The 23,901-nt window shown below is 61.7% G+C and overlaps 1 protein-coding gene across 2 annotated transcripts in view; it reads left to right on the top strand.

The window, feature by feature from the left end:
- ZC3H3 (zinc finger CCCH-type containing 3) overlaps nt 1–23,901 on the top strand; it is a 104,472-nt gene that overhangs the window by 14,089 nt on the left and 66,482 nt on the right. For both annotated transcript variants that reach the window (XM_008001767.3, XM_008001768.3), the window contains exon 4: nt 20,963–21,116. In XM_008001767.3, coding sequence (XP_007999958.3) covers nt 20,963–21,116 — 154 coding nt within the window. The remainder of the gene's footprint in view (nt 1–20,962; nt 21,117–23,901) is intronic.

Genomic DNA, 23,901 nt, shown 5'->3' with positions numbered 1-23,901 from the left:
CGTTTGCCGTGGGGTTGGGTGTTTGCTGTGGGGCTGGGTGTTTGCCGTGGGGCTGGGCGGTGCTTTCGGGTGCTGTGGCCTGGTGTGGTGTTCCAGCTGGGCTGTGCTGGCAGCCAGCATTGCCCACCTGGGAGGCTCTGCCTGGCGCCTCTGGGGTATGTGATCCAGCATTGCTTGCTGTGTGCAGCGGGGCTGTTCGATTTTACTGTGGTGAACCCCGTGAAAGGGCATGAGAGCAGTTAGATCTGGAGTCCTGCTTTCATAAGGGAAAAAGAAAATGCTGAATTAGGCTTCAGGAAAGGCAGCCACAGCGATCCTTGAATCTTGCATAAATTATCAGGCATGCCGGAGGCCTCCAGTTTTGCGTGTGTTGTGGCTGTGCTAATTAATTACTCCACAGAACTGGCATGGGGTTGTGTGTGTGCCGTGGTGGTGCTGCACTGCACTGTGGGCGCAAAGCTGAAGATCTGGGCTGCCTGGGCAGGGTGGCGTTCTCAGGAGAGCCAGAACTCACACTGCCGTAGGACGCTGGGTCCCCAGACTGGGGACAGCTTGGGCTGGTCCTTTTGTTGAATGGATTGAGATAGTCCTCTTGTCCCTCTCCTCCCAGCCCAGGGCTGCCACGTCCCCCTAATCACATGTCTTGTCAGACTTTGAATCAAGTGCAGGACACCCCGGGTGGGTCCCTCACCCTGGTGGCCTCTCTCAGGAGTCCACCAGGCAGTGGGTGTTGGGGTGCAGGACACAGGCTCTCTCATCACCTGCCAACCCCCACCACGCAGCCAGGGACACGTTGCCGAGTGCTCGGGTGACTGGTGGGCATGGCACAGGGCTGTCCCAGTGGCCACCCCTGCTGGCCTGGTCCTCTTCCCATTCTGCCGGCGTGTACCCTTCCTGTGACCGGCCTCTGGGGTCTGTCTCCAGGCACAGCCAGCAGGGCTTATGCTGCTTGCCTCCTGCTTGCCTCCTGGCGGTGTCTTTTCACCAGCTCTTGGTTCTCCCACTGGAGTAACGGGGGCATGGCTCTGCCAGCCTCAGCTGGCCTCCTGTTGAGGGGCTGGGGAGTGGGTGTGGCTCTGGGCACTGAGGCAGCTTTCCAGCTGGGGACGAGTGTGGCCTGCGCCTTCTGGGATTTGGCCCCTTCTCTGCATGGGGTCAGGATGTTGCTGGGCCCCCGTGTAGGCCCCTGCTGGGGCTGCAGCCTTCTGCGCCCCATCTGCTGCCCATAAGTGGCCCCTGCCAGCCTCCTCTGTCTCTCCACCTTGACCCTTGCCTGAGGGCACCTGCTGTGGTCCCACAGGTGGGTCGTGGCAAAGCTGGGTGTGGTCAGAGTCCATGTGGACTTGGGCATCGTCTGGGAACCCTGTGATCCCACTGGTTGTTTCCCCCTGCACCAAGTCTGATCATGTTCTGGGCGGGGTCCTGTTGGGCCGGAAGTCCTGGTTCCCCAAGGGGTCTCCTGTTCGGCACCAGCAGCAGTACTGGGAGAGGAAGTAGCCCCAGCCCAGTGTTTCCTGCCCACAGGCACCTGGTCTTCCTGCCACTCATCCTCCAGAGTTGGCCCTGCCCTTGCTCACTGGGCCTCTGCTGAGCTCTGGGGCTATGTTGGGACCGTGACTGGTGGGCCAGCCCAGCGAGGCCCTGATGGCATGGGTGTGACTCTTGGTAGGAGGTGCTGGGCTTTTGGCTGATGGCAGACAGAGAATGTCCAGCCAGGGTCTCTCCAGGGCCTCTCCCACTGGACCCCCACTGAAGTCAGTGCCTTCTGTGGCCCCATTGGGGCAGCAGCCTGCATCCTAGCATGGGTTTCAGTGTGGCCCTCGGTGGACTTGAACTATAGTGGCTGTGAGGGTTCTCCAGGTCCCCCACATCTTCGGCACCAGTGCCAGCACCCTGGGCTCTGGGCCAGCTGCAGGCTGATGCCACTGAAGTGGGGACAGTGCCAGGCCCAGGCAGAACGTCAGGCTTGGGGTTGTGTGGCAGGCATGGCATCCAGATGGGTGGGGAGGCCTCCTGGGAGAGTGGTGCACAGGCACTGCCTGCCCCCGTGGCCTGGCCCATTTCCTGTCCTCCTGTCCCATCCTGTCCCTTGGTACAGATCTGCTGCAACCATTGGCCAGCTCTGGTCACTGCGTGTGTGCTGAGTGCTGAGTGGTGGAATCCCAGCTGGCCAAGCTGTGCTTCCCGTAGAGAGGTGCATGGGAAGGCATAGCAGGAAGACCAGGGCTGTCTGTGGCACCCTTGATTGGAGCCCCCTCTTTCCAGGGCTGAGTCCAGTGACCGCAGTCTCTGGTCTGTGTCCTCGTGGGAGCAGGGCGACATGCAAGGAGCCCGCTCAGGATGGGCCCCAGGGATGCTCCTTCCCGGCTCCCAGCTGAGACCTCTTCTCTCCGTGCTCTGGGGTCCCTTGGGTGGCTCTGTCTTGGGAGGGACACGGAGTCTCTGGACCCGGCTGTTCTGGAAAGGGCTGGGCCACGTGTCTCTCTTCAGGGCTTCTAGATGGCCACGGGAATCCTGAAGAGGAGACCGCGCCCATGCCCGTGCCTGCGCCACCTGCCACCCCTCAGGGCCCTCCTTTCTGGTCCGCCTGCCCGTGGCTGTCCAAGGCTGTGCCGACCCTGCTGTCAGGAGCTTTCACTCGGCAGGAGGCTGGCACTGTCACCAGCTCCTGGGGTAGCCTCAGGCCAGGCCAAGCGCTGCTGGGAGGTGCCACCCAGGCCAGAAGAAGCCAAGCACTTGCCACGGCTGCATCTGGCCCGGCTGGACGGCGAAGTGCGACTGTGCGTGGCCTGGGCCTCAGGGCTCGCAGAGAGAGCAGATGGAATTTCAGAGGATTCTGTAGCTGGGTATGATGACCGTAAACTTAGCAGCTTCTAGACGTTAAGTGTCAAGTTGTCTGTTGGTTTGCTTGAGTGTGTGTTATGGATCCCTGGTCTTGGAGATCAGCTCAGGGGCCCCAAGCTCCCTCTGGTGCCTTTGATCCGGGGGCTGGCAATGGTCTACACCCAGGCCAGGGACTGGCGTGGCACTTGGCGTGGCACATGTGTGGCTTCTGCCGCTGGCTGGTCTGCGCAGCATGGGCATGGAGCTTGGGCTCGGGGCAGAGTGTGGCCGGCAGGTCCCCTGCTGTGGGGTTTTGTGTGCAGAAGCATCAGCTGCCCTCCCTATTCCTCTCGTTCCCCCAGGGAGCTGAAGCCCAGGGCCAGGCAGCCACCAGTGCAGCACAGCGCAGCTCACTCCCCTTTGCCTCGAAGGTGCTGCCCAGTGCAGGTGTCAGGCGTGCGCCTGGAGCTCACAGGGGCCAGTCTCCTCCCCCAGGGCCAGGGACCAGCTGCTGTTGGCCCCTTCCTTGACCCACCTTTGTGTGGCTTGCCCGCTGCTAGTGTGATGGGTTGGGGGCCCGGCTCTGAGGCCGCGGCCTCATGGCCCAGCTGGGGTTTCTTTGAGGCAGACCGGCTGGTGGTGAGCTCTGGGCCCTTCAGCCAGGTGTGTCTGACCAGCGCAGTCAGGCATGAAGTACCTAGGCTGCCCTGCGCTTGCAGAGGCATGGCTCCTTGCAGAGCATGGCACATGTCAGGGGCTCTGGGAACCTTAGCCCAGACCCCCAGGGAGCTCTCCCCTAGGGCCTGGTGTCATAGACTGTTTGGTCTCAGTAACTGTGGACTCCGGGACTGTGTCCCCACCTGCTGGAGTTGTGGGAAGGGCTGAGAGAGAGTGGGGCTCAGAGCCCACCAGGGTCTGCTCTGTGCCAGCCATGTTGCTCCAGGGCCCATCCTAAAACAGGCTGTGGGCACCGCAGGGGCACTGTGCCCGGTGTCTCTCCCAGGCACACTTGCCCCTCCTGCCCATTGGGGGACGGGGAGGCTACCCTGGAGAGACAGGACCACCTGGGAACACGGACTTCTGTTCCAGGACTGCACCCTACCCCACTGGCTAGCTCTGTCTGGGAGACTCCTGGCATCCAGGCAGTCCTCCAGGCTGCCCTGGGCGCTTGGGTGGCCTTGGGTACCCCAACATGGCCCCGTGGGGCCTGTAGTGAGGCCCCGTCCTTCACCCACCCCAGCCCATGCCAGCTCGCTCTCCGTCGTCCTGCGGCCCCGCTCTGACTCAGTTGGCCCTGGAGTGTTGCTGCGTCTCAGTGCGCTCTGGCTCCAGCAGGTTAGTGGCGGGAGGCGGCAGCTCTTCTCCCGCCAATTGCCCTCTGCGTTATCTCGGGGTGATTCAGGGGTGGGGCAGCCTGCAGAGAACGCACTCCTGGTGGCATGAAGCCTGGCGGTGGCCACTTTCCTAGAACGCAGCAGAGGGTCTGCCTGCCCAAGTTGGGTGAGGACAGGGGCCCTCACACGGATATCCTGGAATTCTGAGCTGTGGTCTCCCACTGTCTCTGGGAGCTCACCAAGCTGGTGCTTGAGGAATGGTGACAGTTGTCCTGAGGTGGCCTCCATCTGTAGTGGGCAGTGTCTTCCAGGATGGCTGCAAACACCACCCTCCCTGAGATCACCTTGCAGACAGGGCATCGGGAAAGCATGAGCTGCAGGGGTATGGCAGGAGAGTTCTGAAGCCGCCTGCTCTTGTGGGACCCCTGTCCGGCTCTGAGCCACTGGTGCTGCAGGTGAGCTCGGTTTCATTGTGCGTCTGTCTTTGCTACAGCCCCCGGGGATGTGGAGCAAACCTGGAGGGTTGTGTGCAGTGGGAGGTGTGGGGGCCAGGTGGTCCAGCCATGGTCTGCCCACCAGAGTGCTGGTTGACGAGGGAGCGGTGGCCAACACAGCCGAAAGCACCTCCTCCAGGGAGAAGAGGCTTAGTCTGGGGCGCCTCTGGGCAGGGCGTGTGGCAGATTGCCCCGTCGCTAGCCCCTGTCACTAGCCCCTGCCCCTGAGGGGCCCTGGACTATGAGGATGAGGGGGCTTAGGTTCTGTGTATGTGAAGGGCTAGGCTGGATGGCTCCAAGTCACCCAGGACAGGGCTCTTGCTGAAATCAGAGGGCAATATATGTGTTTTTGAGACAGGGTCTTGCACTGTCACCGAGGCTGGAGTGCAGGGCACCATCTCACTGCAACCTCTGCCTCCCGGGCTCAAGTGATCCTCCCGCCTCAGCTTTCCAGGTAGCTGGGACTACAGGTGTGCGTCACCACGCCTGGCTAATTTTTGTGTTTCTTTTTTTTGTAGAGACGGGGTCTCACCATGTTGCCCAAGCTGGTCTCCAATTCCTGGGCTTAGGTGATCTGCTTAACTCGGCCTTCCAAAGTGCTGGGATTCCAGGTGTGAGCCACTGCACTCAGCCCAATACATTTGTGTGTGTGGTTCTTTTTTTTTTTTTTTTTTTTTTTTTGACGGAGTCTTGCTCTCTTCCCTAGGCTGGAGTGTGCAGTGGCACGATCTCAGCTCACTGCAACCTCCACCTCCTGGGTTCAGGAGATTCTCCCACCTCAGCCTCCTGAGTAGCTGGGATTACAGGCTCACGCCACCACATCCGGCTAATTTTTGTGTTTTTAGTAGAGATGGGGTTTCACCATGTTGGCCAAGCTCGTCTTGAACTCCTGATCCTCCAGCCTCGGCCTCCCAAAGTGCTGGGATTCCAGGCGTGAGCCCCTGTGCCCGGCTTCCAGTACAGTTTTAACGAGGCAAAGGAAATAGGCCTGTAGTCAGGTCAGGGCGTCTTCTGTGCTGTGCGGTGCTGCGGCCCACAGGGTTGTGTGTGGCCCATGCAGAGACCTGTCAGGAGCAGCGTGACGTCTGCAGTGAGCAGCCAGGCTCTGCTGAGGCCACAGGTCATCAGTTCTATTTCAGAGGTAAACTTGGATCCCGAGGGAAGGCTGGCAGAGGACCAGGTGTCAGGGGGCTCAGCACTGGGCTGCACGCTTACAGGGTAACTAGCAGCAGAGGGACCCCAGAGACACACCTGGGCAGGCACACCCCTTCTAGTCTGACCCCTCCATAGAGGGCACTTTGTGGGGATCCCCTGAGCCCCCAGCAGGGAGAACTCCCGTGACAGCCATGCCCATTGATGCTGGCTCTCCTTTCAATATGGGAGCCGCCTCTGTGGCCAGAGGCTGGGGCTGCATGGGTGGGGTGGGGGGTGGAGGACAGAAAAACCCTCCCTCCTATTCCAGCACCTCTGAAAGATGCATGGGTGCTCGAGTTACGTTCTTCATGGGGACCCCTTCTCGGGGCCTCAGGCTCTGAGAGCCCCAGACAGGTGCACTGGTGGGGGCGGGGCTGAGTCCTGGCCTCACGGCTGTGGGGTGGTGAGAATGAGGTAAGGCGGTGTGGGGATGCTGCTTGGATGGGCTGGGCTCCCAGGAAGTCCTCCGTGCCTGTCCCACCTCCTGCCTGCCCTGGCGGGTGCCACTGGACGGTTGCAGGTGGTGTGGCTTGTTTCTGGGCCCTTTGAAAACATAAGTAGCAGATGCCCCATGTACAGGAGGCCCGGAGCTGCTCCAACCTGGGCTTCCTGCCCACAGCCAGTCCCCCTCCCTGCTGGGAGCTCCCCAGAGGCGGACATAGTGCTGGGGGGCAGGGCCTGCCCAGTGGGGCACCAAGACTTGAGGAGCCCTCAAGGCCTGGGAGGGGGTCCCAGTGGGTGGAGGGTGGGGTCAGTGCCTTCAGACTTCTGAGGCTGTGCCCACATATCACCACTTTCACGACCTGGGTCTTGGTGTGCTCCGTAGCCTCGTGACCTTGGGCCATTGCCACCACCTGTGCCCCCGCCCTGTGTCTCCTTGCCTCGTCTCATTGAAGGCCTCTTGGGAGGAGCCAGGCTGCCCCTGGGGTGGCTGTGGTTTTCTTGTTGAGAACCCTCTGGGCTGGGCAGGGGCTGTGGCAGGGCCCGGCTTGCCCCTCCCAGGGTCTATTTCCCTGTCCCAGGCCAGCTGTTCGCAGTGAGAGCCCTATGGGCTGGGCGGGCCGTCTGCCTGTGTGGCTGTTAGTGTGTGTGGGAAACCTGCCGCGGTGAAGCCTGATCCCCTCTCTGGGTAGACGGGCCAGAAACCCAGCCATGGGGGGTGCTGCTGGGCAGAGATCACGGTTCCCAGCCAGCGAGGCTGGAGGATGAGGGCAGGGAGGGGGCAGTTCCTGGCCTAGCTCCTGGGCAGGGGTGGGCCCTGGTGGGTGCCATGAGCTGCCCTCAGTGGGAAATCAGATGTTCTGTCCCATGGGGCAGAAGGACGCTGTGAGATTCAGCCCCATAGCCCTGTTAGCAGGGCGGTTGGGATCTGGGCACATCCCTGACCTGCACCCCAGTGCTTCCCAGCTGGTTCCCACTGTGTGGGCCTGGGAGGATGAAGCAGCACTAGGGCTGTGTGGAGGCCCGGGGTGGGCAGCTGGCCATCGGCTCCACCCACCCAGGCCTTCCTGGTGGCCTGCAGCTGCCCCTCCCACCGCATGCAGGGCTGGAGTGGCCCGGGAGGGGTGCTTTTACCTCCTCCCAAGTCAGGGGAGCCTGCCCCCAACCTGCCCTCTCCCAGGAGATGTCAGTCCCCTGCCAAAGAGCTCTCAGCATCTTCTTTGTTCTGTTGAGGAGGAGACCCCACCTGCCTCTTCCTCATGGTGGCCCCTGGGAGCATTTTCATGATACTGGCCATGCATCCAGGACTGGGGCTGCCCAGAAGAGCTCTGGGCACCCCCACTGCTCTTGCCTTCTGCCAGGGCCCCTTCTTGGCCCCTTCGTGTGGGAAGGAGGTGGGTAGGGCGAGCAGTACTGTTCCAGTCCTGCCAGGCCTGGGGAGCGGCCCTAGGCAGGCTACGGAGTGGTTTGTGTCTGTTGGGATGGCATGGGGCTGGCAGTCTAGCTGCAGCTCCCCGGTGGCACCGTCAGGCTCAGAGGTGCTGGGCCGTGGCTTCCCACGGGGTAGGGCACCTCTGGACTGCGGCGGTGTTCTGCGTCCCCTGCAGTGCAGCCTTTGGGCCCATGATGAGTCCTGTGCATGGGATGGAGTGGTGGCCTTGGCTGCCCTGAGGTCTGGTTAGGCTGTTGTCCCCAGGTGGCCTGCTCGTGGGGCCTGCGGCTATGAAAGGTGAGGCGGGCTGTTTGCCCCGTGCTGCTGTGTGGGCCGCTGTGGCCCATGTGCACACACAGCATGGCACGCTCGCCTGTCCTTCCCATGGGTGCCAGTGTGAGCACACGTGCACACTGGTCAGATCTTGCCTGCCGCTTGGGGTTTGCCTCCGTGCACCCCGAGCCTCTGTTGCTGCAGCTGTGATGTGGGGTGCTCAGGACTGGGGTAACGAGGCATGTGAGGCTTAGTCATTCTTAACCTTTGCGCTTTCAAGACACATAAGCTCGTCTTACCAAAAGATGAGCTCCCAACCCCGGGTCCCGCCGACTGCACCATGGTCTGGGGCCCTGAAGGCCAGGGCTGGTGCTGGCCACAGTGGTTCTCACCCATCCTTCCCCGTGCTCTCCCTGAAGGCTGGAGCCCCAGGGCATTGGCCAGGAGTCTAGTTAGGGGGAATGGAGCTGGTCGGGGACCTGTCTGCAGCCTGCCTCCTCAGCTCCTACCCTAACCCAAATGCGGGGCCACTGCCTGCCTGGCCCTGTGCCCCACTGCCCCCGGTCAGCCGTCGCCCCACTGCCCCCATCAGCCGTCAGCACACTCACTGCTACCCCTCCCCTCCCCTCCTTCAGAGGGTCGGTGAGTCACCTTTCTGGGGAGGCTGGCATAGTGCTCGCTGCACCCTGGCCTGGCCTTAGCCCCCATAGGGTTCCTTGCTCACTGTGCACTGGGGAGGCATCGCTGGGAGGCAGGCATTGCCGCTGGGGCTGCACCCCGTGCTTGGGGATGGAGGATCCAGAGGAGAGGGGATGGGCTTCCCTCAAAGGCAATGGGCTGCTGGCCGGGCTGGTGCCACCCCAGTCAAGGCCAGGGGAGCCTGTGTCCCTTGCCCCTGTGGCCCCCGTTGGGTCGGCTGAGGGCAGCAGCCCCTTGCTTCCTTCTCAGGGTCCCCAGTTGCACGTTTGTGTGTCCCAGAGGGAGCACAAGCTGTCGAGCCAGTGTCCCTGAGACTGCGATTGTGGCTCCCACGCACCATCTCCAGCCTTGGGGGCCCTGACCCCGATGCTGTGGCTGGCAAGACCAGCCCTGGAGGAGGCCCTCAGGGCACACCTGGTGCCTGGCACCCACGACCTCCCCTCTGTGGCCTGCCCACTGTCCCACAGCCATAGGAAAGGCCAGGAGTGGCCCAGAGGAGAGTAGCATGTGGCCGGGGAGTCCTGACAGCCTGCAGTTTCTGAGTTGGACACGCGGTTTCTCTCAGGGGCTGCTGCTTTCTGTAGAGGGTGTTGCCAGGACTCTTTCCAAGAGTCTTTCTTGGGCTGTGCTCAGAGGAAGCAGAAGAGGATTCCTGAGAGAAGGCCGTGCCACATGGCAGAGCTGGGTCCTCGTGCCGCCCGGCAGCCACTTGGCCCCAGATCTGTTCCACTGACCTTGGGATCCAACCAGGCCCAGCCATGTGAAGGTCAAGGGTGGGCTGGGAGGGAAGGGCCCGGGGCTTCCTGGGTTAGGCTGAGGCCGTTTCCAGTCTGGGCTGCCCAGTAGAATCACCGGGGTCCCCCCAAACAGGAGTCTGACTCTGCACTAGGCATCCTGGCTCTGGAGCTGCCTGCTGGCCCACAGCACCAGCCCCTCTTGCAGCACCAGGGCCATGGCGTTCATGTGGAAGGGCTGGGTGCCCTGTGGACCAGGAGACCTGAGGCTCTGCTGAGTGGCCGCCTCCAGGTCCAGTACCCTGAAACGTGGTGGCCAGGGTTCGGGACTTGGCCGTGCCTCGCTCAGAGCCTGGAGCTGCTGTCCTGGCCCAGAGCAGGTCTGTCCTCTGGGGGCTGCTCTTCTGCCCTCGAGTGTCTGGGTGCCCCCAGTAACTATGTGTGCAGGTGGGGCAGGGAGCACAGGTGGGCCTGGAGATTTGGGGAGGGAGCTCAGGTGCAGGGCAGGTGGGAGCTGGGGATCAAAGCAGAAACAAGGTGAAGAGGCGTTCTCAATCCGGTCAGAGCTCCCAGCCTTGGGAAGGACCCGTCCCAGGTGCCTCTTATGGTGAGACGGGGAGCAGGTTGAGCTGCAGGCCTGGGGTTCTGGGCACACAGGCTCTCTCCAGGCTGGCCGGGGCTGCAGGCCGGTGGGGAGAGCTTGGGGAACATAGTTCACAAAGCACGTGCCCTAGACCCCAGTCCCCTTCTTTGTGAAGTGGGGACGGAGGCTGGGTGCACGCCTGGCGGCAGACACCTGGCCGGGCCCAAGCCCAGCTGTCTTTCGCTGCAGCCTGCATGCCCTGAGCCTACCCCACCAGCTTGGAGCGTGGCCTGGGGTACAGGCCCAGCTTGGTCCCGTTTCCTCCTGCTCCCCTGCACCCCTGCCCAAGGCGTGCGTTCACCCTTTTTGGGATCCCCCTTAGCTGCCTGCTGCACTGTCTCCTCCAGCCGTGAAGGGCAGGGAGGCCCCCTTTCTTCCCCTGCACCTGAGGCTGGGTAGAGCTATGGGGAAGAGGGGAGGAAGCCCCCCACCCTCCATAATCTATAGCGACTGTCACAGAGCAAACTATTCTCATTTCATACAGGCGGGTCAGGTGCCGGCGTGCGATCGATGGCTCGCGCACAATAATTACAGGAACTAGCAGCTTGTGTTGCTTGAGTGACTTTAAGAAGAGTAGGGTCTCAATCTTCCCTTTAATAGGGCTCTGACAGTCCGCAGCAGCGGCTTCGGTGGTGCTGCATCTCTGGCTGACAGTGTTGTCATTAAACACCAGGTAGTGTGGAACAACAGAGAGCATGGATCCCACACGGGGGGACAGGGCGGCTGACAGCGGCCATTTGTCATCACTGAGCTGCCCAAACTCAGACTGCACTGCGAACGGCTGCTTAGGGTGACTTATGGCCCTGTCGGGCTGCCGTTGTGATTTGATAATCCGTAAATGTTTGTCAAAGATGAATCCCCAGATCCCACGGGGCTTCGGCCCAGGGACGCGAGGCCAGGGCGTGAAAGCTGAGGGGCCATCCTCTCATGTGGCCGGCCACATGCTGCACCCACCTGGGAGGTGCTGGGGCCCAGCCTCCAAGACGGTCCTGGCAGGGCTCCCAGGAGGGGCCGGATGCGCCTGCTCCTCCTCTCTCAAGACTGGAGTCCTCTGCCGTCTCTGTTGTGGGGTGAGCATGTGCATGAGAGTGAGTGAGAGTGTGTGTGTGTGTGTGTGTGTGTGTGTGTGTGTATGATTGCAAAGTTTCCTTTCGTGCTGACGAGGCTTTGAGGCAAGTTTTTCTGCCAATGTGGGATTCTGGCAGGGAGGGCCTAATGGCGGCAGCGAGCAGGTCTCTGCGCTCCATCCTGCTGAGCAGCCTCAGGGCGTGGGGCCAGAGGATTTGAGGTTGCCCAGGAGGACCCCAGCAGCCCTGTGGCCCTGCTCCTGGCCACCACCACACACAGGAGCTCCTGCCCTCCGTCTGCAGCGTTTGAGGTCCTGGGAGCCATCATGCACAAGAAAAGTGAAGTGATTTATTAGACTCATAAAAATTCATACTTTGTGGTTCCAGTCATCCCACATCTGAGGCTTGTTAGAGTGCGGTCCTGGCAGCTCCCACCGCGCCAGCGTGGGGGCGGGGCACTCACCAGCCGCCCCCTGCCTCGGCTGCCATTGCGGCTCATTTAGAGAAGTGGACGGGCCTGAAGCACATGCAAGCATGCAAGGGGAGGCCCGGCAGCGGTGGAGGGCCCAGCCGTGTCACCAGCACACTCCTCGAACCTGCAGGGCCTGGGCTGGAACCAGCAGGGCTGGCTAGATGCTAGGGTGCTGAGTGTGGGCAACCCCTGGGGCTGGCTCCAGATAGGCAGTGAACTTGTGACAACACAGCCAGGGGTCTGCCCACATAGACGGTGGTCCGGGTGCGCAGGTGGAACGGCCAGTGTTTCCAGCCGTCTTGAGTGACACAGGTGGAGCACCTGTGCAGGGGCCGGTGTTTCCAGCTGTCTTGAGTGACACAGGTGGAGCGCCTGTGCAGGGGCCGGTGTTTCAGCCGTCTTGAGTGACACAGGTGGAGCGCTGGTGCAGGGGCCGGTGTTTCAGCCGTCTTGAGTGACACAGGTGGAGCGCTGGTGCAGGGGCCAGTGTTTCCAGCCGTCTTGAGTGACACAGGTGGAGCGCCTGTGCAGGGGCCGGTGTTTCAGCCGTCTTGAGTGACACAGGTGGAGCGCTGGTGCAGGGGCCGGTGTTTCAGCCGTCTTGAGTGACAGGTGGAGTGCCTGTACAGGGGCCGGTGTTTCCAGCCGTCTTGAGTGACACAGGTGGAGCGCTGGTGCAGGGGCCGGTGTTTCCAGCCATCGTAAGTGACACAGGTGGAGCGCCTGTGCAGGGGCCGGTGTTTCAGCCGTCTTGAGTGACAGGTGGAGCGCCTGTACAGGGGCCGGTGTTTCCAGCCATCTTGAGTGACACAGGTGGAGCGCCTGTGCAGGGGCCGGTGTTTCCAGCCGTCTTGAGTGACACAGGTGGAGCGCCGGTGCAGGGACCGGTGTTTCCAGCCGTCTTGAGTGACACAGGTGGAGCGCCGGTGCAGGCGGAGGGGGCTGGTGTTTCCAGCCATCGTGAGTGACACAGGTGGAGCGCCTGTGCAGGGGCCGGTGTTTCAGCCGTCTTGAGTGACACAGGTGGAGCGCTGGTGCAGGGGCCGGTGTTTCCAGCCATCGTAAGTGACACAGGTGGAGCGCCTGTGCAGGGGCCGGTGTTTCAGCCGTCTTGAGTGACAGGTGGAGCGCCTGTACAGGGGCCGGTGTTTCCAGCCGTCTTGAGTGACACAGGTGGAGCGCCGGTGCAGGGGCCGGTGTTTCCAGCCGTCTTGAGTGACACAGGTGGAACGCCTGTACAGGGGCCGGTGTTTCCAGCCGTCTTGAGTGACACAGGTGGAACGCCGGTGCAGGTGGAGGGGGCTGGTGTTTCCAGGCTCCATCCCTTCCAAAGGCACCCGCAAAGGCTCCTCGGCCCAGCACCTGCCTGACCCAGCTGTGCCATCTGTGGGCATCATGGGCTGGTGTCTTCCTCTAGGCCTTGGCCACATTCCCACTGCCCTCAGCTGATGTGGCTGGCATTGTGGGTTCTGTGTGGTGGCCAGGAGGGTCAGAGGTGCCTCCCTTCTCGTGATGGGGATGTTCTGCCTGACCTGACCAGAATCAGGCAGGAGCCCTACCTGGGTCTTTCCCTCCAAACAGTGGAGGAGCCTGGGAGGCCCGTTTGTGGGGAGAGGCTGAGCCTCCCGTGGTGCCCACTTTGATTCCACTTTTCCGCACAACTGCAGGGTCCCCACAGCCTACCAGTGCTGTCTGCGGGAAGCTGATGTCACGCATGACCAGCCGGGTTGTGTGCTCATCAGCACTAATCACTGCAGCCCCTCGCTGCGCCCCAGGGGCCCTGCCGATGACCCGCCTGGCTGGGGCGATGGAGGGCCAAGGCGTTGCAGGCCGGGGAGTGTGTGTGCGCCACAGGCTGGCTCCATCCTGCCCTTCTCGGTGTCTAGGTGAGAAAAGCAGCTGGGAACTGCCCATCTGTGGTCGGGGAAGAGAAGAGCAGAGGCTGGGCTTCTGGATCAGGGAGCGGGGCAGGAGCCCCATGGCAAGCCCGGGCCCCAGGGACTGGCCCTCATGTTTCTCAGAACCCAGCAGTGAGGACTGGTGAGTCCAGACAGGGGGTGCAGGGCATGGCAGGCTCCCTGAGCTCCCAGCGTTCACTGAGGGGTGTGTCTACAGGATGGTGGGGGCACTGCCCGGGCACAGGCCTCGTCCTGCGGGAGCAGACGCCCAGGACCACAGCAGTTGCGGCGGCCGGGCCTAGCTGCACATGGGCCAGACAGGGAGGGGACTGAGAAGGGCAGAGAGAAGAAACAGACAAAAAACCAAGGAGGCTTTCCTGTCCTGCCTCGGAGAGTGGCCTTGGAGAGTGGCCATGCAGCCCCTAACGTCACCAGGTGTCAGTAGAAATGAGGCTGTTGGTCCTGCAGATGGGTGCCCACAGGTGCACGTCCAGGTGGTGAGCCCAGCTCCTGGGTTGGGCCGCATTTGAGCTGCACAGCCTGGCTCAGCATGAAACTCGAGGGCCTGAGGGGGGAGCGAGAGCCGGTTACAGGTTTGTGGGGTGAGCAACCCGGCCCCGTCCTGGCTCCTAGCGGCGAGAACCATAGGATCGGGAATGACCAGGCACGTGTGCTCACGCCCTTGTGCATTCCCACCGCCCACCATGTGCGTGTCAGTCTCTGCACGTGTGCTCCTCAGTGCGCTTGTGTGTCCGGCAGGACCATGCTTGCTGTGTGGTGACACCAAGTGGACGCTGGCAGGCCTTGGGTGGGCCAGTGGCTCTAGGCCAGCTCCACTGTAGACACTGGGGAGACAAGGGCCCGAGCCAGGGTGGGGCCTGCAGTGGCAACCCAGGTGGGAGTGATGGGGACCCATGGCCTGAGGCTCCTGGGAGAGCAGGCAGTCTCCTGTGGACCTCATGGTGGCACTTGAGGGCCAGAGACCTCCTGTTTGACTTCACTGCCCCCTGCACATGGTGGACCTCGGGGAAGCCGCTCCTGATGGCCCCTGGGGTCTGCCACCCTTCCTTGGAGGCCAGAACCCATGTCACCCCCAGTGTAGCGTTGGCCTCGCCACCTTCAGGACCTAGCGTGTGGAAGTGCTGGGGGTGAGCACCAGGCTACCAAGGTGGTGACTGTGCGGCCCCAGGGGACAACTCAGACTGGGCCAAACTTCAGAAAGGGCCTGGTGGAGGGACCCTTGGTGGTCAGGCCCTGGCGAGCTTCGCTGATTTCAGCTGCTCCACAGCCCTTCACCTTGGCTGGGCCACCCTGTCCACCCCCACCAGCCTCAGCAAAGGCTATGAGGGGCTGCCAGGCCCAGGTGCCTTCCAGGAGGTGCCCCGGACTAGGCTTGGGCTGTGCAGAGAAGGGCCTCTGTGCTCGAGATGGGCAGAGCCTCCTGCCCCAGGAATAGTGAGAACTGTTACCTGAGCTGCCTTCAATGGGAGACAGTTCTGCGAACGCTACCTCTGATTGGCTGCAGTAGCAGGCGCTGTGCCCCCACCAGGCCCGGGCGTCTGTGCACCACTCAGACATACGTCACGGTCTGAAATGCAAGAGCCCGGGGCTCTCGGGAACATGGGCCACATGCTCTGTTGGAGTTTTCATGGTTGTTTCTCCAAGAGCGCGATCAGCCGCTGTCAGGGACGCTGCCTGACGGGACTCCATGAGCCTCCAGCGTGGGGCCTGGTGCTGGGTGTTCAGCAGCCTTGGTGGGGGCGGGATCACCTGCCAGCTGCAGCAGAGGAGATGGGGCCTCTGGGCTCACCTGCCCTGTCGGCTGGTCTGGAACTTGCCTGCCCTGTTCCCTGGGGCTCTCCCTACTCCCTTGCCTTTGCCCCTCAGCAGTCTCCTAGCCAAGTTGGGAGGGGTGGGGGTGTGAGGGGTCTTTGAGCTGGACCTGCAGGGGTGGAAGGTGGGGCCTGTGCTTGGCAGGTGCTTCCTGAGGGCGGCATGGTACCAGAGGCTGTGGAGCCAGCTGAGGCCGCGGGTGTGAGCATGGTGCCAGCCAGGCAGGAGCACAGGGTAGGCCTGGCCCTGACTCCCAGTGCCCCCAGCTCTCCTCCCACGCTCCCCGTCCCGACTTCCCCACAGTGCCTGGGCACCCCCCCACCCAGGCTGTCCCAGCCTCTTGCAGCCCCTACTCCTCTAGTCCTGTGCCTGTGCCCCGCTCTCTCCTCTCTCAGGAACCCTGGGCTCTGCTCCTTCCAGGCAGGCTCGGCTCTCCTGGAGGGGCACTTCCCGGTGTTCCGCCTGCCACGTGGACGTCCCCGCGCCACTGAGCACTCTCTGTTGTAATCACAGCTCTAATTAGGCGATTAATCGTGGGAACTCTGCTCTCTGGGAGACGTTGCCTCGTCCCTGGCGCCCTCTTGCGGCTGTGGGGCTGAAGGCGCAACCCCCGAGCTCTGGGTTGGTCAGTCAGTGCGGGAGGGAGAGAGGAAGAGGCCCGGCCAGTGAGTGGGGCGGGGAGTGTGACTGGAGCTGTGTCGGGGGGCCTCGTGAACTCAGGTTTCTGGGAACGGCGCAGGGCCTCCTGCCCTCTCTTTAGGCTGTGTCCTGCTTGCCTGCGGGACACTCACGGCCCTACTGGAAGGTGCCATCCCTAGTCTGTGCTGTTGCCAGGCCCCTCCTGCCTCGTGCTCAGGGCACCGGGGCCAGAGACCTGGGCTGGCACCGAGTTGGCACCACCTCAAAAACTACAACAGGACTGGAAAGACACAGAACTAGGTCACAGACACCAGGAGAAGTGGGTTTGCAGCGTTTAAGCTGCCATTAGTCAGAGAAGGGCATAGGCAGTGTGGAGGTGGTGAGGTGCCAGGGCAACTGTTGATAAAAAGATCAGGTAATGTACAGAGAAGGTGGAATTGTCAGGAATTAGGGATGGGGGGCCTGACTGGCTGGAATGTCCACGGCCCACAGCCATCCATCACCCTGGGCAGCGCTGCAGCAGCCCCGGGGGCTGCACCTGGACTGGCCCCTTCCCTGCTTGCTCTCCTTGCATGCAGGGTCTGGGCTGCCCCAGGCCTGTTCTGTGGGCCTGGCCCATTCTGGCTGCTCGCTGCTGCTACTTCTCTCAGGAATGTGGTGTGGCGCGAGGTGTCTGTTGGGCAAGTCAACATCATCCCTTCATGGGCCCAACACCGTCCTGTCTGCTGCTGTGGGGGTGGCTATGGCCGATTCCAGCAAATTCCATGCCAGTCTTTGGCCTCCTGCTCAGCTGTGCCCACTCCCCAGCTGGGATGAAGCCCGCGGAGGCTTGGGGAAGGGGCTTCTAGAACCAGGGCACTGTCTTGGGCCGGCAGCCCAGCAGTGACAGTTTTGCTGTCTTTGCACTGGGCCCATCTGCACCGGGCCCACTCTTGTGCCTGCTGTTTCTGGAGGCCTTGGTGCTCCCATCTCTGTAGCCCACTGTGCATGAGGCCCAGGGGCTGGTGGATACTGGCCTGGGGCCAGTCAGAGTCTTTCTGGGTCTCCACCTCAGTTAATGGGCGAGGCCCTCCCTGATGGAGTTGGTCCTGCTCCCATCGGCAGGCTGGGAGCTGGACAGACAGCTGGACAGCTCCCTGGGACACTCACTTTGGCCCTGGTGGGCTAGACAGTGGAGTGGTGGAGCCGCCTTCTCTCCTGCTTGGCAGCCTCAGACAGTTCTTTGCACAGAGTAGTAATTCTAGTTGCATCTTCTTATTCATTAACCAATTGTGAAATTGGCAACTCATTTTCTTCCTAGTTATTTCCCTTTGAAGTTCCATAAAAATCTGAACTCTCCCTCAACTCCTGCTCCGCGTAAAACAGAGAAAGGCTGCAACCTCCATCTGATCAGATCAGCCATCTGTGTTGCAATTGTCCGAGGAGAGTGAGCTGGGTGGGCAGGGCCAGGCTCTGCAGGAGCAGCTCATGCCGGGGGTGGGACCAGACTCCTGGACCCCTGATGGCCGGGCCCAGCCTCAGCTGCCGCCCTCCTGACGGTGCATCGTTTGGCATGTGGTGCTTGGTACACAGGAGGGCTCTTGGGGTGCCTGAGGGCTGCCCCACCTGGCCCCTGGCCTGAGGTGGTGCCGTGTGCAAGAGCTCAAACCCTGCTGATGGATGGGCTCATATCCCATTCACATATGATGCCAGCAGTTTTTTTGTAGTTTGTCTTCCATTGCGGTAGTAAAGTTTTTAATTAGGAAAGCTAATGAGATCGATTAGTCATTAGAAGTGACCTCTTGATGGCGGGCGGAGAGGGCTGTGTGTGCGAGGCTGATAACGCGGGCCGGGGCATTGCCGGCAATAAAGGCGCAAGGGGCTTGACGTGCGCCGAGTGTGCCACGGGAATGCGTCACGTGGAGAAAAAAATTACAGCCCTGGGAGTCTGTAATGAAGGGAATTAAACCAACATCCTATCTAAATAACATGATTATCTACACAAACCCCAGCCAGCCAGGAGGGATGGGCGCCTGGGCCTGTGTCCTCAGGGAGGAGGGCCGAGGCCTGTTTCTGCCTGGGTCCTGCTTGGCCACAGAGCAGCGACCTGCAGCCTCCCAAGCCTTGCCACCTGCCCACGCCGTCGCCGCACACCCTGGGGAACCGGGCCGGGGAGGGACGCTTCCTTCCCACAGCCCTGACTTTCTGGGTCTGTGTGCCCTTGCTCCTGCCAGCCGCTGGGGGCCCAGCTCAGAATTCATCTGCCACTACCCCTCTGTCCGGCTGTGCCCTGCCCATCCTGGGTTGTCATGAGCTTGTCCGAGCTGCCCATCTGGGAATGACAGGGACTGCCCGTGGTCTGCAGGGCCAGGCTGTGGGGGACATGACCCTGCTGTGGGAGTGGGTTGCAGGCTAGAGCTCAGCTTGGCCCCACACTGGCTGCCACCTTCCCACTGTGAGCCCCTCGAAGTGCCCCCACTCTGCTAGGGACTGTGGGAGGGGGGTCTGTTTAGGTGACATGTGCAGAACATACCTGCCCAGCCTGAGGAGGTTGTGACAAGAGGTTGGGGCCGCGTTATGACCGTGTGGTTTTCAGGAGGGGACGTAACACGCAGTAAGGCAGAGAAGCCTGACCCGACTGCTGCCAGCACCGCGCGGGAGCATGATCACGGTGCCGCCGCCTGCCAGGCCCTGCCTGCCCCAAGCTGCCCCTCCTGGGCAGAAGTGTTCCAGGGTGCAGAGTCTGGTCCTGTGTGCAGTGGGGGCTGGGACTCCCTAGAGGACTTGGCATGTGCTGGACCTGGGAGGGAGGGCGAGCTGTGGTCCCCAAGGTTAGAGGTGATTTTAGCCAAAGGGATGCTGTGCACTTGGCGATGGGGATGGAACTGGGCCAGGTCTGGGGGCTCCTGCGCTCAGAATTTGGGGAAAGAGGTTGATGAGGGGAACACAAACCCCCAGGGCCCGAGTGTGGCCCAGTGTCCCTCCTGCCTTGCTTGGCCCCACCTGGCCTCTGAGCAGGACTGCACCCTAGTTTTGTCGCACTGTGGCTCCAAGGGGGCCAGCATTGCCCCAGGCTCTACGTCCCAGAGCAGCAGGCATTGGGTGGCCTGGGAGGCTTGTGGGAAGCCGTGGTGGGAAGCAGGCTGCAGGCTGGCAAGTGGGTCACCTGGGCACTCTGGGGTTGGGGGTGGGCAGGTGGCAACCCCGAGCCCTGGCCCCACAGCTGGCGGTGCTCCAGTGGGTGCCCTGACTGCCCAGGTGCCGAGGCTGGCCCCCAGCTTGGCCCAGGTGGGGCAGGAGCAGCTGGGCAGCCCATTGCTCTCCTCAGGCAGAAGCAGGGAGCCTGCAGCAGGGCTGGAAGGTGGGGAGGTCACCTCAGGGTAATTGATAACTTAAGGACTTCTTATGTTCTCCAGCGCTTAGTTGAAACAAGCTATTATTGATTTTTTTGCTGGTCTCTCCTTGCTTGTAAGACCTTGAAAATTCAATTGGCAGACTCTCTGATGTGGACTCGGGGGGCTCTTGGGAAGGCTTTGATGCCGTGTTGGGGCCAAGTGTTCCTGAGTTGCCCCTGTGCAGGCTGACAGGTGCCTTGGTAGAGGCTGCAGCTTGGATGGTGCTGGGGAAACACCAGAGGGAGGGGCTCTTTGCCGACATCTGGACAGGGCAGTGCGGGCAGGAGAGTGAGCGAGCCTGTGGAGAGATGGGCCAGAAGCGAGACCTCCAGGAGGGACCCTGGCTGCTCAAGGTCCATTGTGTTTAGGGCTCTGGAAAAGAACTGGGGAAATGGTAACAGTTACTGGTCCTTTCCAAGGAACAGGGTGCCTCGAGGGCTATTTGGCTGTGGGGGCCAAGAGGGTGTGTCCTGGGGCTTGGGGGCAGTCAGGGGTCCAGGGCACAGGGGAAGCTGGGCACTGACTGGAAGGAGGTGAGGTCCCCTGGGCTGGGCTGGGCGGGGGCCTCCTGTGGGTGACCCTGAGTGGAGTGGAGGGGGGCGGGAGCCTCCTGTGGGCAATGCTGAGTGGGGTGGATGGGGGCGGGGGCCTCCTGTGGGTGACCCTGAGTGGGGTGGAGGGGGCGGGGGCCTCCTGTGGGCGACCCTGAGTGGGGTGGAGGGGGGCGGGAGCCTCCTGTGGGCAACGCTGAGTGGGGTGGAGGGGGCGGGGGCCTCTTGCAGCAGCCCCTGAGCCTTGGGCTTCGAGGGGAGCTGTTGGGAGGGTGGGCCTGCACCCACTGCTGGGTTAGCTTTAATGATCGGGGCAGCCAGAGCCGTACACGGCGACCTGGGCAGCCAGAGCTGTACATGATGCAAATTAGGCAATTAGATGCAACGCTCAAAGCTGTGGGTAAATTGCCAGCTATCAAGTGGAAGGGAATTCGGACAATAGATTACTATAAATTGTATGAAACGTTCAACAAGAAAAAAGCTGTTGTGTCTATCACCCTGCGAAATGTTATGAAAACAGTGATTAAGCACATAAATCTGTCTGGGCACGGAGGTGAGGAGGTGCCGCTTGAGGAGGTAAGTGCTCCAGCAACCCCTCCCGTGTGCAGGGCACAGGCCAGGAGCCTCTCAACCCCCACCTCTGGCCTGGGTGAGGTGGCCCATCTGCCTGCCTCACTGCCCTGCTGCGAGTCAGTCAGCCACCTCAAGTCCACCTGTGCGGATACTGTCTAGGGGACTCCAAGGCATCCCCAGCTGACAGGCCCCTGGCTTCTCCTGGTTTTCCTGTGGGCATTCCACTGCTTCTCCAGATGGCTAGAGGGTGTGAGGGGCTGGTGCCCACCTCTCCTAGAGGCTGCACTGGCTAGCTCCTGAAGCGTCGGCTGCCAGGCACCATGGGGATATGTGTGCCATATGGGTTGAGAGTTTTATCCACGGGGTGATGGAGAGTCTTCAAGCTCTGGCGGAGGCGGTGGGCGGAGCTGGCACTGTGGGCAGCCTCTCTGACCCTGCCCTTGCCGACCTTCCCTGACCCATGTCTGTGCCCTGGGTTTTCTCTGCAGCATCCAGCCTGCATGCCGTGCAGACTCCACCCACCAGCAAGGTGATCAAGACCCGGTACCGCATTGTCAAGAAGACACCGGCCTCGCCTCTCAGCGCCCCGCCCTTCCCCCTGTCTCTGCCCTCCTGGCGGGCCCGGCGGCTCTCACTGTCCAGGTAGGAAGGCTTCCTCTGGGCTCCTGCAGGCATGGGGACTGGGCTGTCTGGCCCTGCCCTGAGGGCTGCAGGGTAGAACCCGAGGGCCAGGGGGAGCTGAGTGCATCCCAGAACTGCCTGGCATTTGGCTCGTTGGCTGGGGACCAGCCTGATTTTTCTGTGTCTTTAGCAATTTCTGCACCAAATAGGAGGCCAGCCCGTGAATAGCACATACACATGAAGACGGACGGACACACACACGCACACATGCCCTGCTGTTCTCAGCATGCCTATTAGCTGGTGAGGGCTCTGTGCCATGGAAGCTTCCGCTGCCCGGACAGTCAGGGCCCACGCCATGTGCTGTCTGAGCATCTCTCAGGGAGTAGCTTCTGGTGGGAGAGGCTGGGCCTTCAGCGGCCTGTCTGGAAGCTGTCAATGTGTGATTGTCAAGGTGGTGATGTGAGCTCCTCCTTGCCCTGCTGCTGGCTGCCTGCCTGTGGTCTGGCCCCCACTCGCACTCTGACCTTGATGCAGGCTGGGAGGGCGGCTCTGTCAGTGGGGAACGGCTTTTGCCTTCCTGGGGCCCCCACCCCAGGAGGCTTTGCCACTTGCTCAGTGGAGGTTGCTCAGTCTCTGGGCCTCAGGAGGCCTGGCCCTAGGGGGTTGGCCCCTTCCTTTGCTGTGGTGGTGGTGCCCCATCTCCAGGATCGGGAGAGGGTGATAGCCCTGGCGGGAAGCAGACAGTGGCAGACCCCTCCGTCTATCTTCTGACCTCCCTGCGGGAGCCTGCTCCTGAGGGAGTGGCATGGGCCAGAGATGGTGGGCAGGGCCTTGGGGTGAGCAGCCATAGTCCAGGGAACGGCCACCCGCCATACCGTAGCTGTCTGGTGGTTCTCTGCTGCCAGCCAGAGGTTTCCAGGCCTGAGGCTAACTCCAGGGGATCCACCCACCAGTATGGGCAGCCCTATCCAGCTCTGGGGCCCTGTGGCAGGTCAGCCAGCTGGCGAGCCCACCAGGCGGTGTCCTGCTGCCTCCCGTATCACCCGGCCACACTCAGCTTGGCCCTGCTGCTGACTTTTATGGAGGCAATAGCTGGAGTATATTTTAAATTAATTTTACTGCACTTTTTGTAATATTTTTGTTTTAAATAGATTTATAAGCATCTCGGGGGCTATTTCTACAAATTTATGAAGATAATTTTTATTCTCTCGATAAGGTTAAATTTACACCTGCTATTTCCATATTAATTCACATTGCTAAGTGGATCTAATTTTCTTCCGTTCTTCTATCTGGTGAGCATGGCCTTTCCTAATGCAATTTCCCCCACACTAAATCACTGTGATCGGGAGTCATGATCGAGCTAAATTAACTTAAATTAATTTACTTAATAAGAGCCCCAGATCATCGGGAATGAGGTTCAGATTTATGGATTCTCCGCTCCTGCTCCCCGTCCTGTGGTCATCGTCAGCCCGACGTCGAGGGTCCATCTCTCCTAGGGGTGTGGCTGGGGGCTGAGTGATGATTTTCCTCACGGTGGACCCAGCAGGGCCTCTCCTTCAGGATTCTGAAGGCTGAGAAGGCCTCCGGTTTGGGTCCAGCTGGTCTGGGTCCTGTAGCTGGGCCTGCTCAGGAGGCCCTGACAGTGTTGTTGCACAGAAACGGGTGCCCGGGCCCTGGGGCTGAGGAGGCCGGGAGGAGGAGGAGGTGGCAGCTGGCCCAGCACCCAGGGCCTCCTGTCGGTGTCATGTAGCTGAGAACAGTGGGTCAGCTGAGAGGCTCCCTCCAAGCTCCCTGTTTTTCCAAAGCAAAGCCTGGCCAGCTCCCCTGCAGGGAGCGGCCGTTACTCTCTGAGTGCCCTGGTGTAGGGGCTGGACCACAGGCGTGGGTGGGTAGGAGGTAGAGTAGACCCTGCCTTTGATGGATCAAGACCCCCAGCACCAGGAGCCTGAATTCAGCCCACCCCTGGAGGCCCTGGCTGTGGTTGGTGGCCATGGGCTCCAGGCCTCAGTGTCTTCTCTACGTGTGAAGGCCAGGCTGAGCCCACCCCAGGATGCACATGTGGCTAAGGAGGTGTGTGAGGGGCCCTCCCCGCTTTCCTGACCACCTCACCCCAGTCCTGTTCCACCCCTTGCCAGGCGTCTGGAACCATTCGGGGCCTGAGCCCTGGGCTTGTGGGGGTGGGGGTGGGGTGGGAAGGGTGTTGAGCTGAGGGGCACGACTCTTAGGAGACCTTGGGAAGAATGGCCACCAGCGGGCTGGGCCTTCCTTGCCCGGGGTCACTTGCGTCCCAGCATGGCTGCCTGGCCTGCTGTTGGCTGTACACATGCCTGGGCTCCGGGTTGTTGAGGCAGAAAGGGCCTGTCTGGGCCAGCAGCTGGTCTGGCCTGGCCCATGCTCCGTCTCCCGTGCTCCATCAGAGCCAGGGCTGCCTGCATGTGACTGAACCCTCAGCCCTCCCTGGGCAGGCCCAGGCCACCACGGACTAAGGGCTGCATGGAGAGGAAGAAGGAGGCTGTCCTGCCAGTTGGCTGGCTGGAGCCTGAGACCAGGGCTCTCCTTGGGCCCCAGCTCCCTCACCCATCCCTGGAGGGGCTGGCGGGCAGGCCCCAGCAGTCCTGGAAGCACCGGTGGTCACAGTTGGCAGGGGCTGGTGGACACGCGGGAGGGGAGGGAGGCAGGGTGGCTAGCTGCTGAGGGATAGCGCTGTTGTGGTAGTGTGGGATGCCCCCGGCCGACCCCTCACTGTGATTGGAGATCTGGTCGCCCTGAGAGGAAGTCATGTGTATACGTGAGGCCTCTTCCCCTC

Source organism: Chlorocebus sabaeus, chromosome 8, assembly GCF_047675955.1.
Source record: "Chlorocebus sabaeus isolate Y175 chromosome 8, mChlSab1.0.hap1, whole genome shotgun sequence".
Lineage (NCBI taxonomy): Eukaryota > Metazoa > Chordata > Mammalia > Primates > Cercopithecidae > Chlorocebus > Chlorocebus sabaeus.
This window is presented reverse-complemented; position numbering and strand designations above follow the sequence as displayed.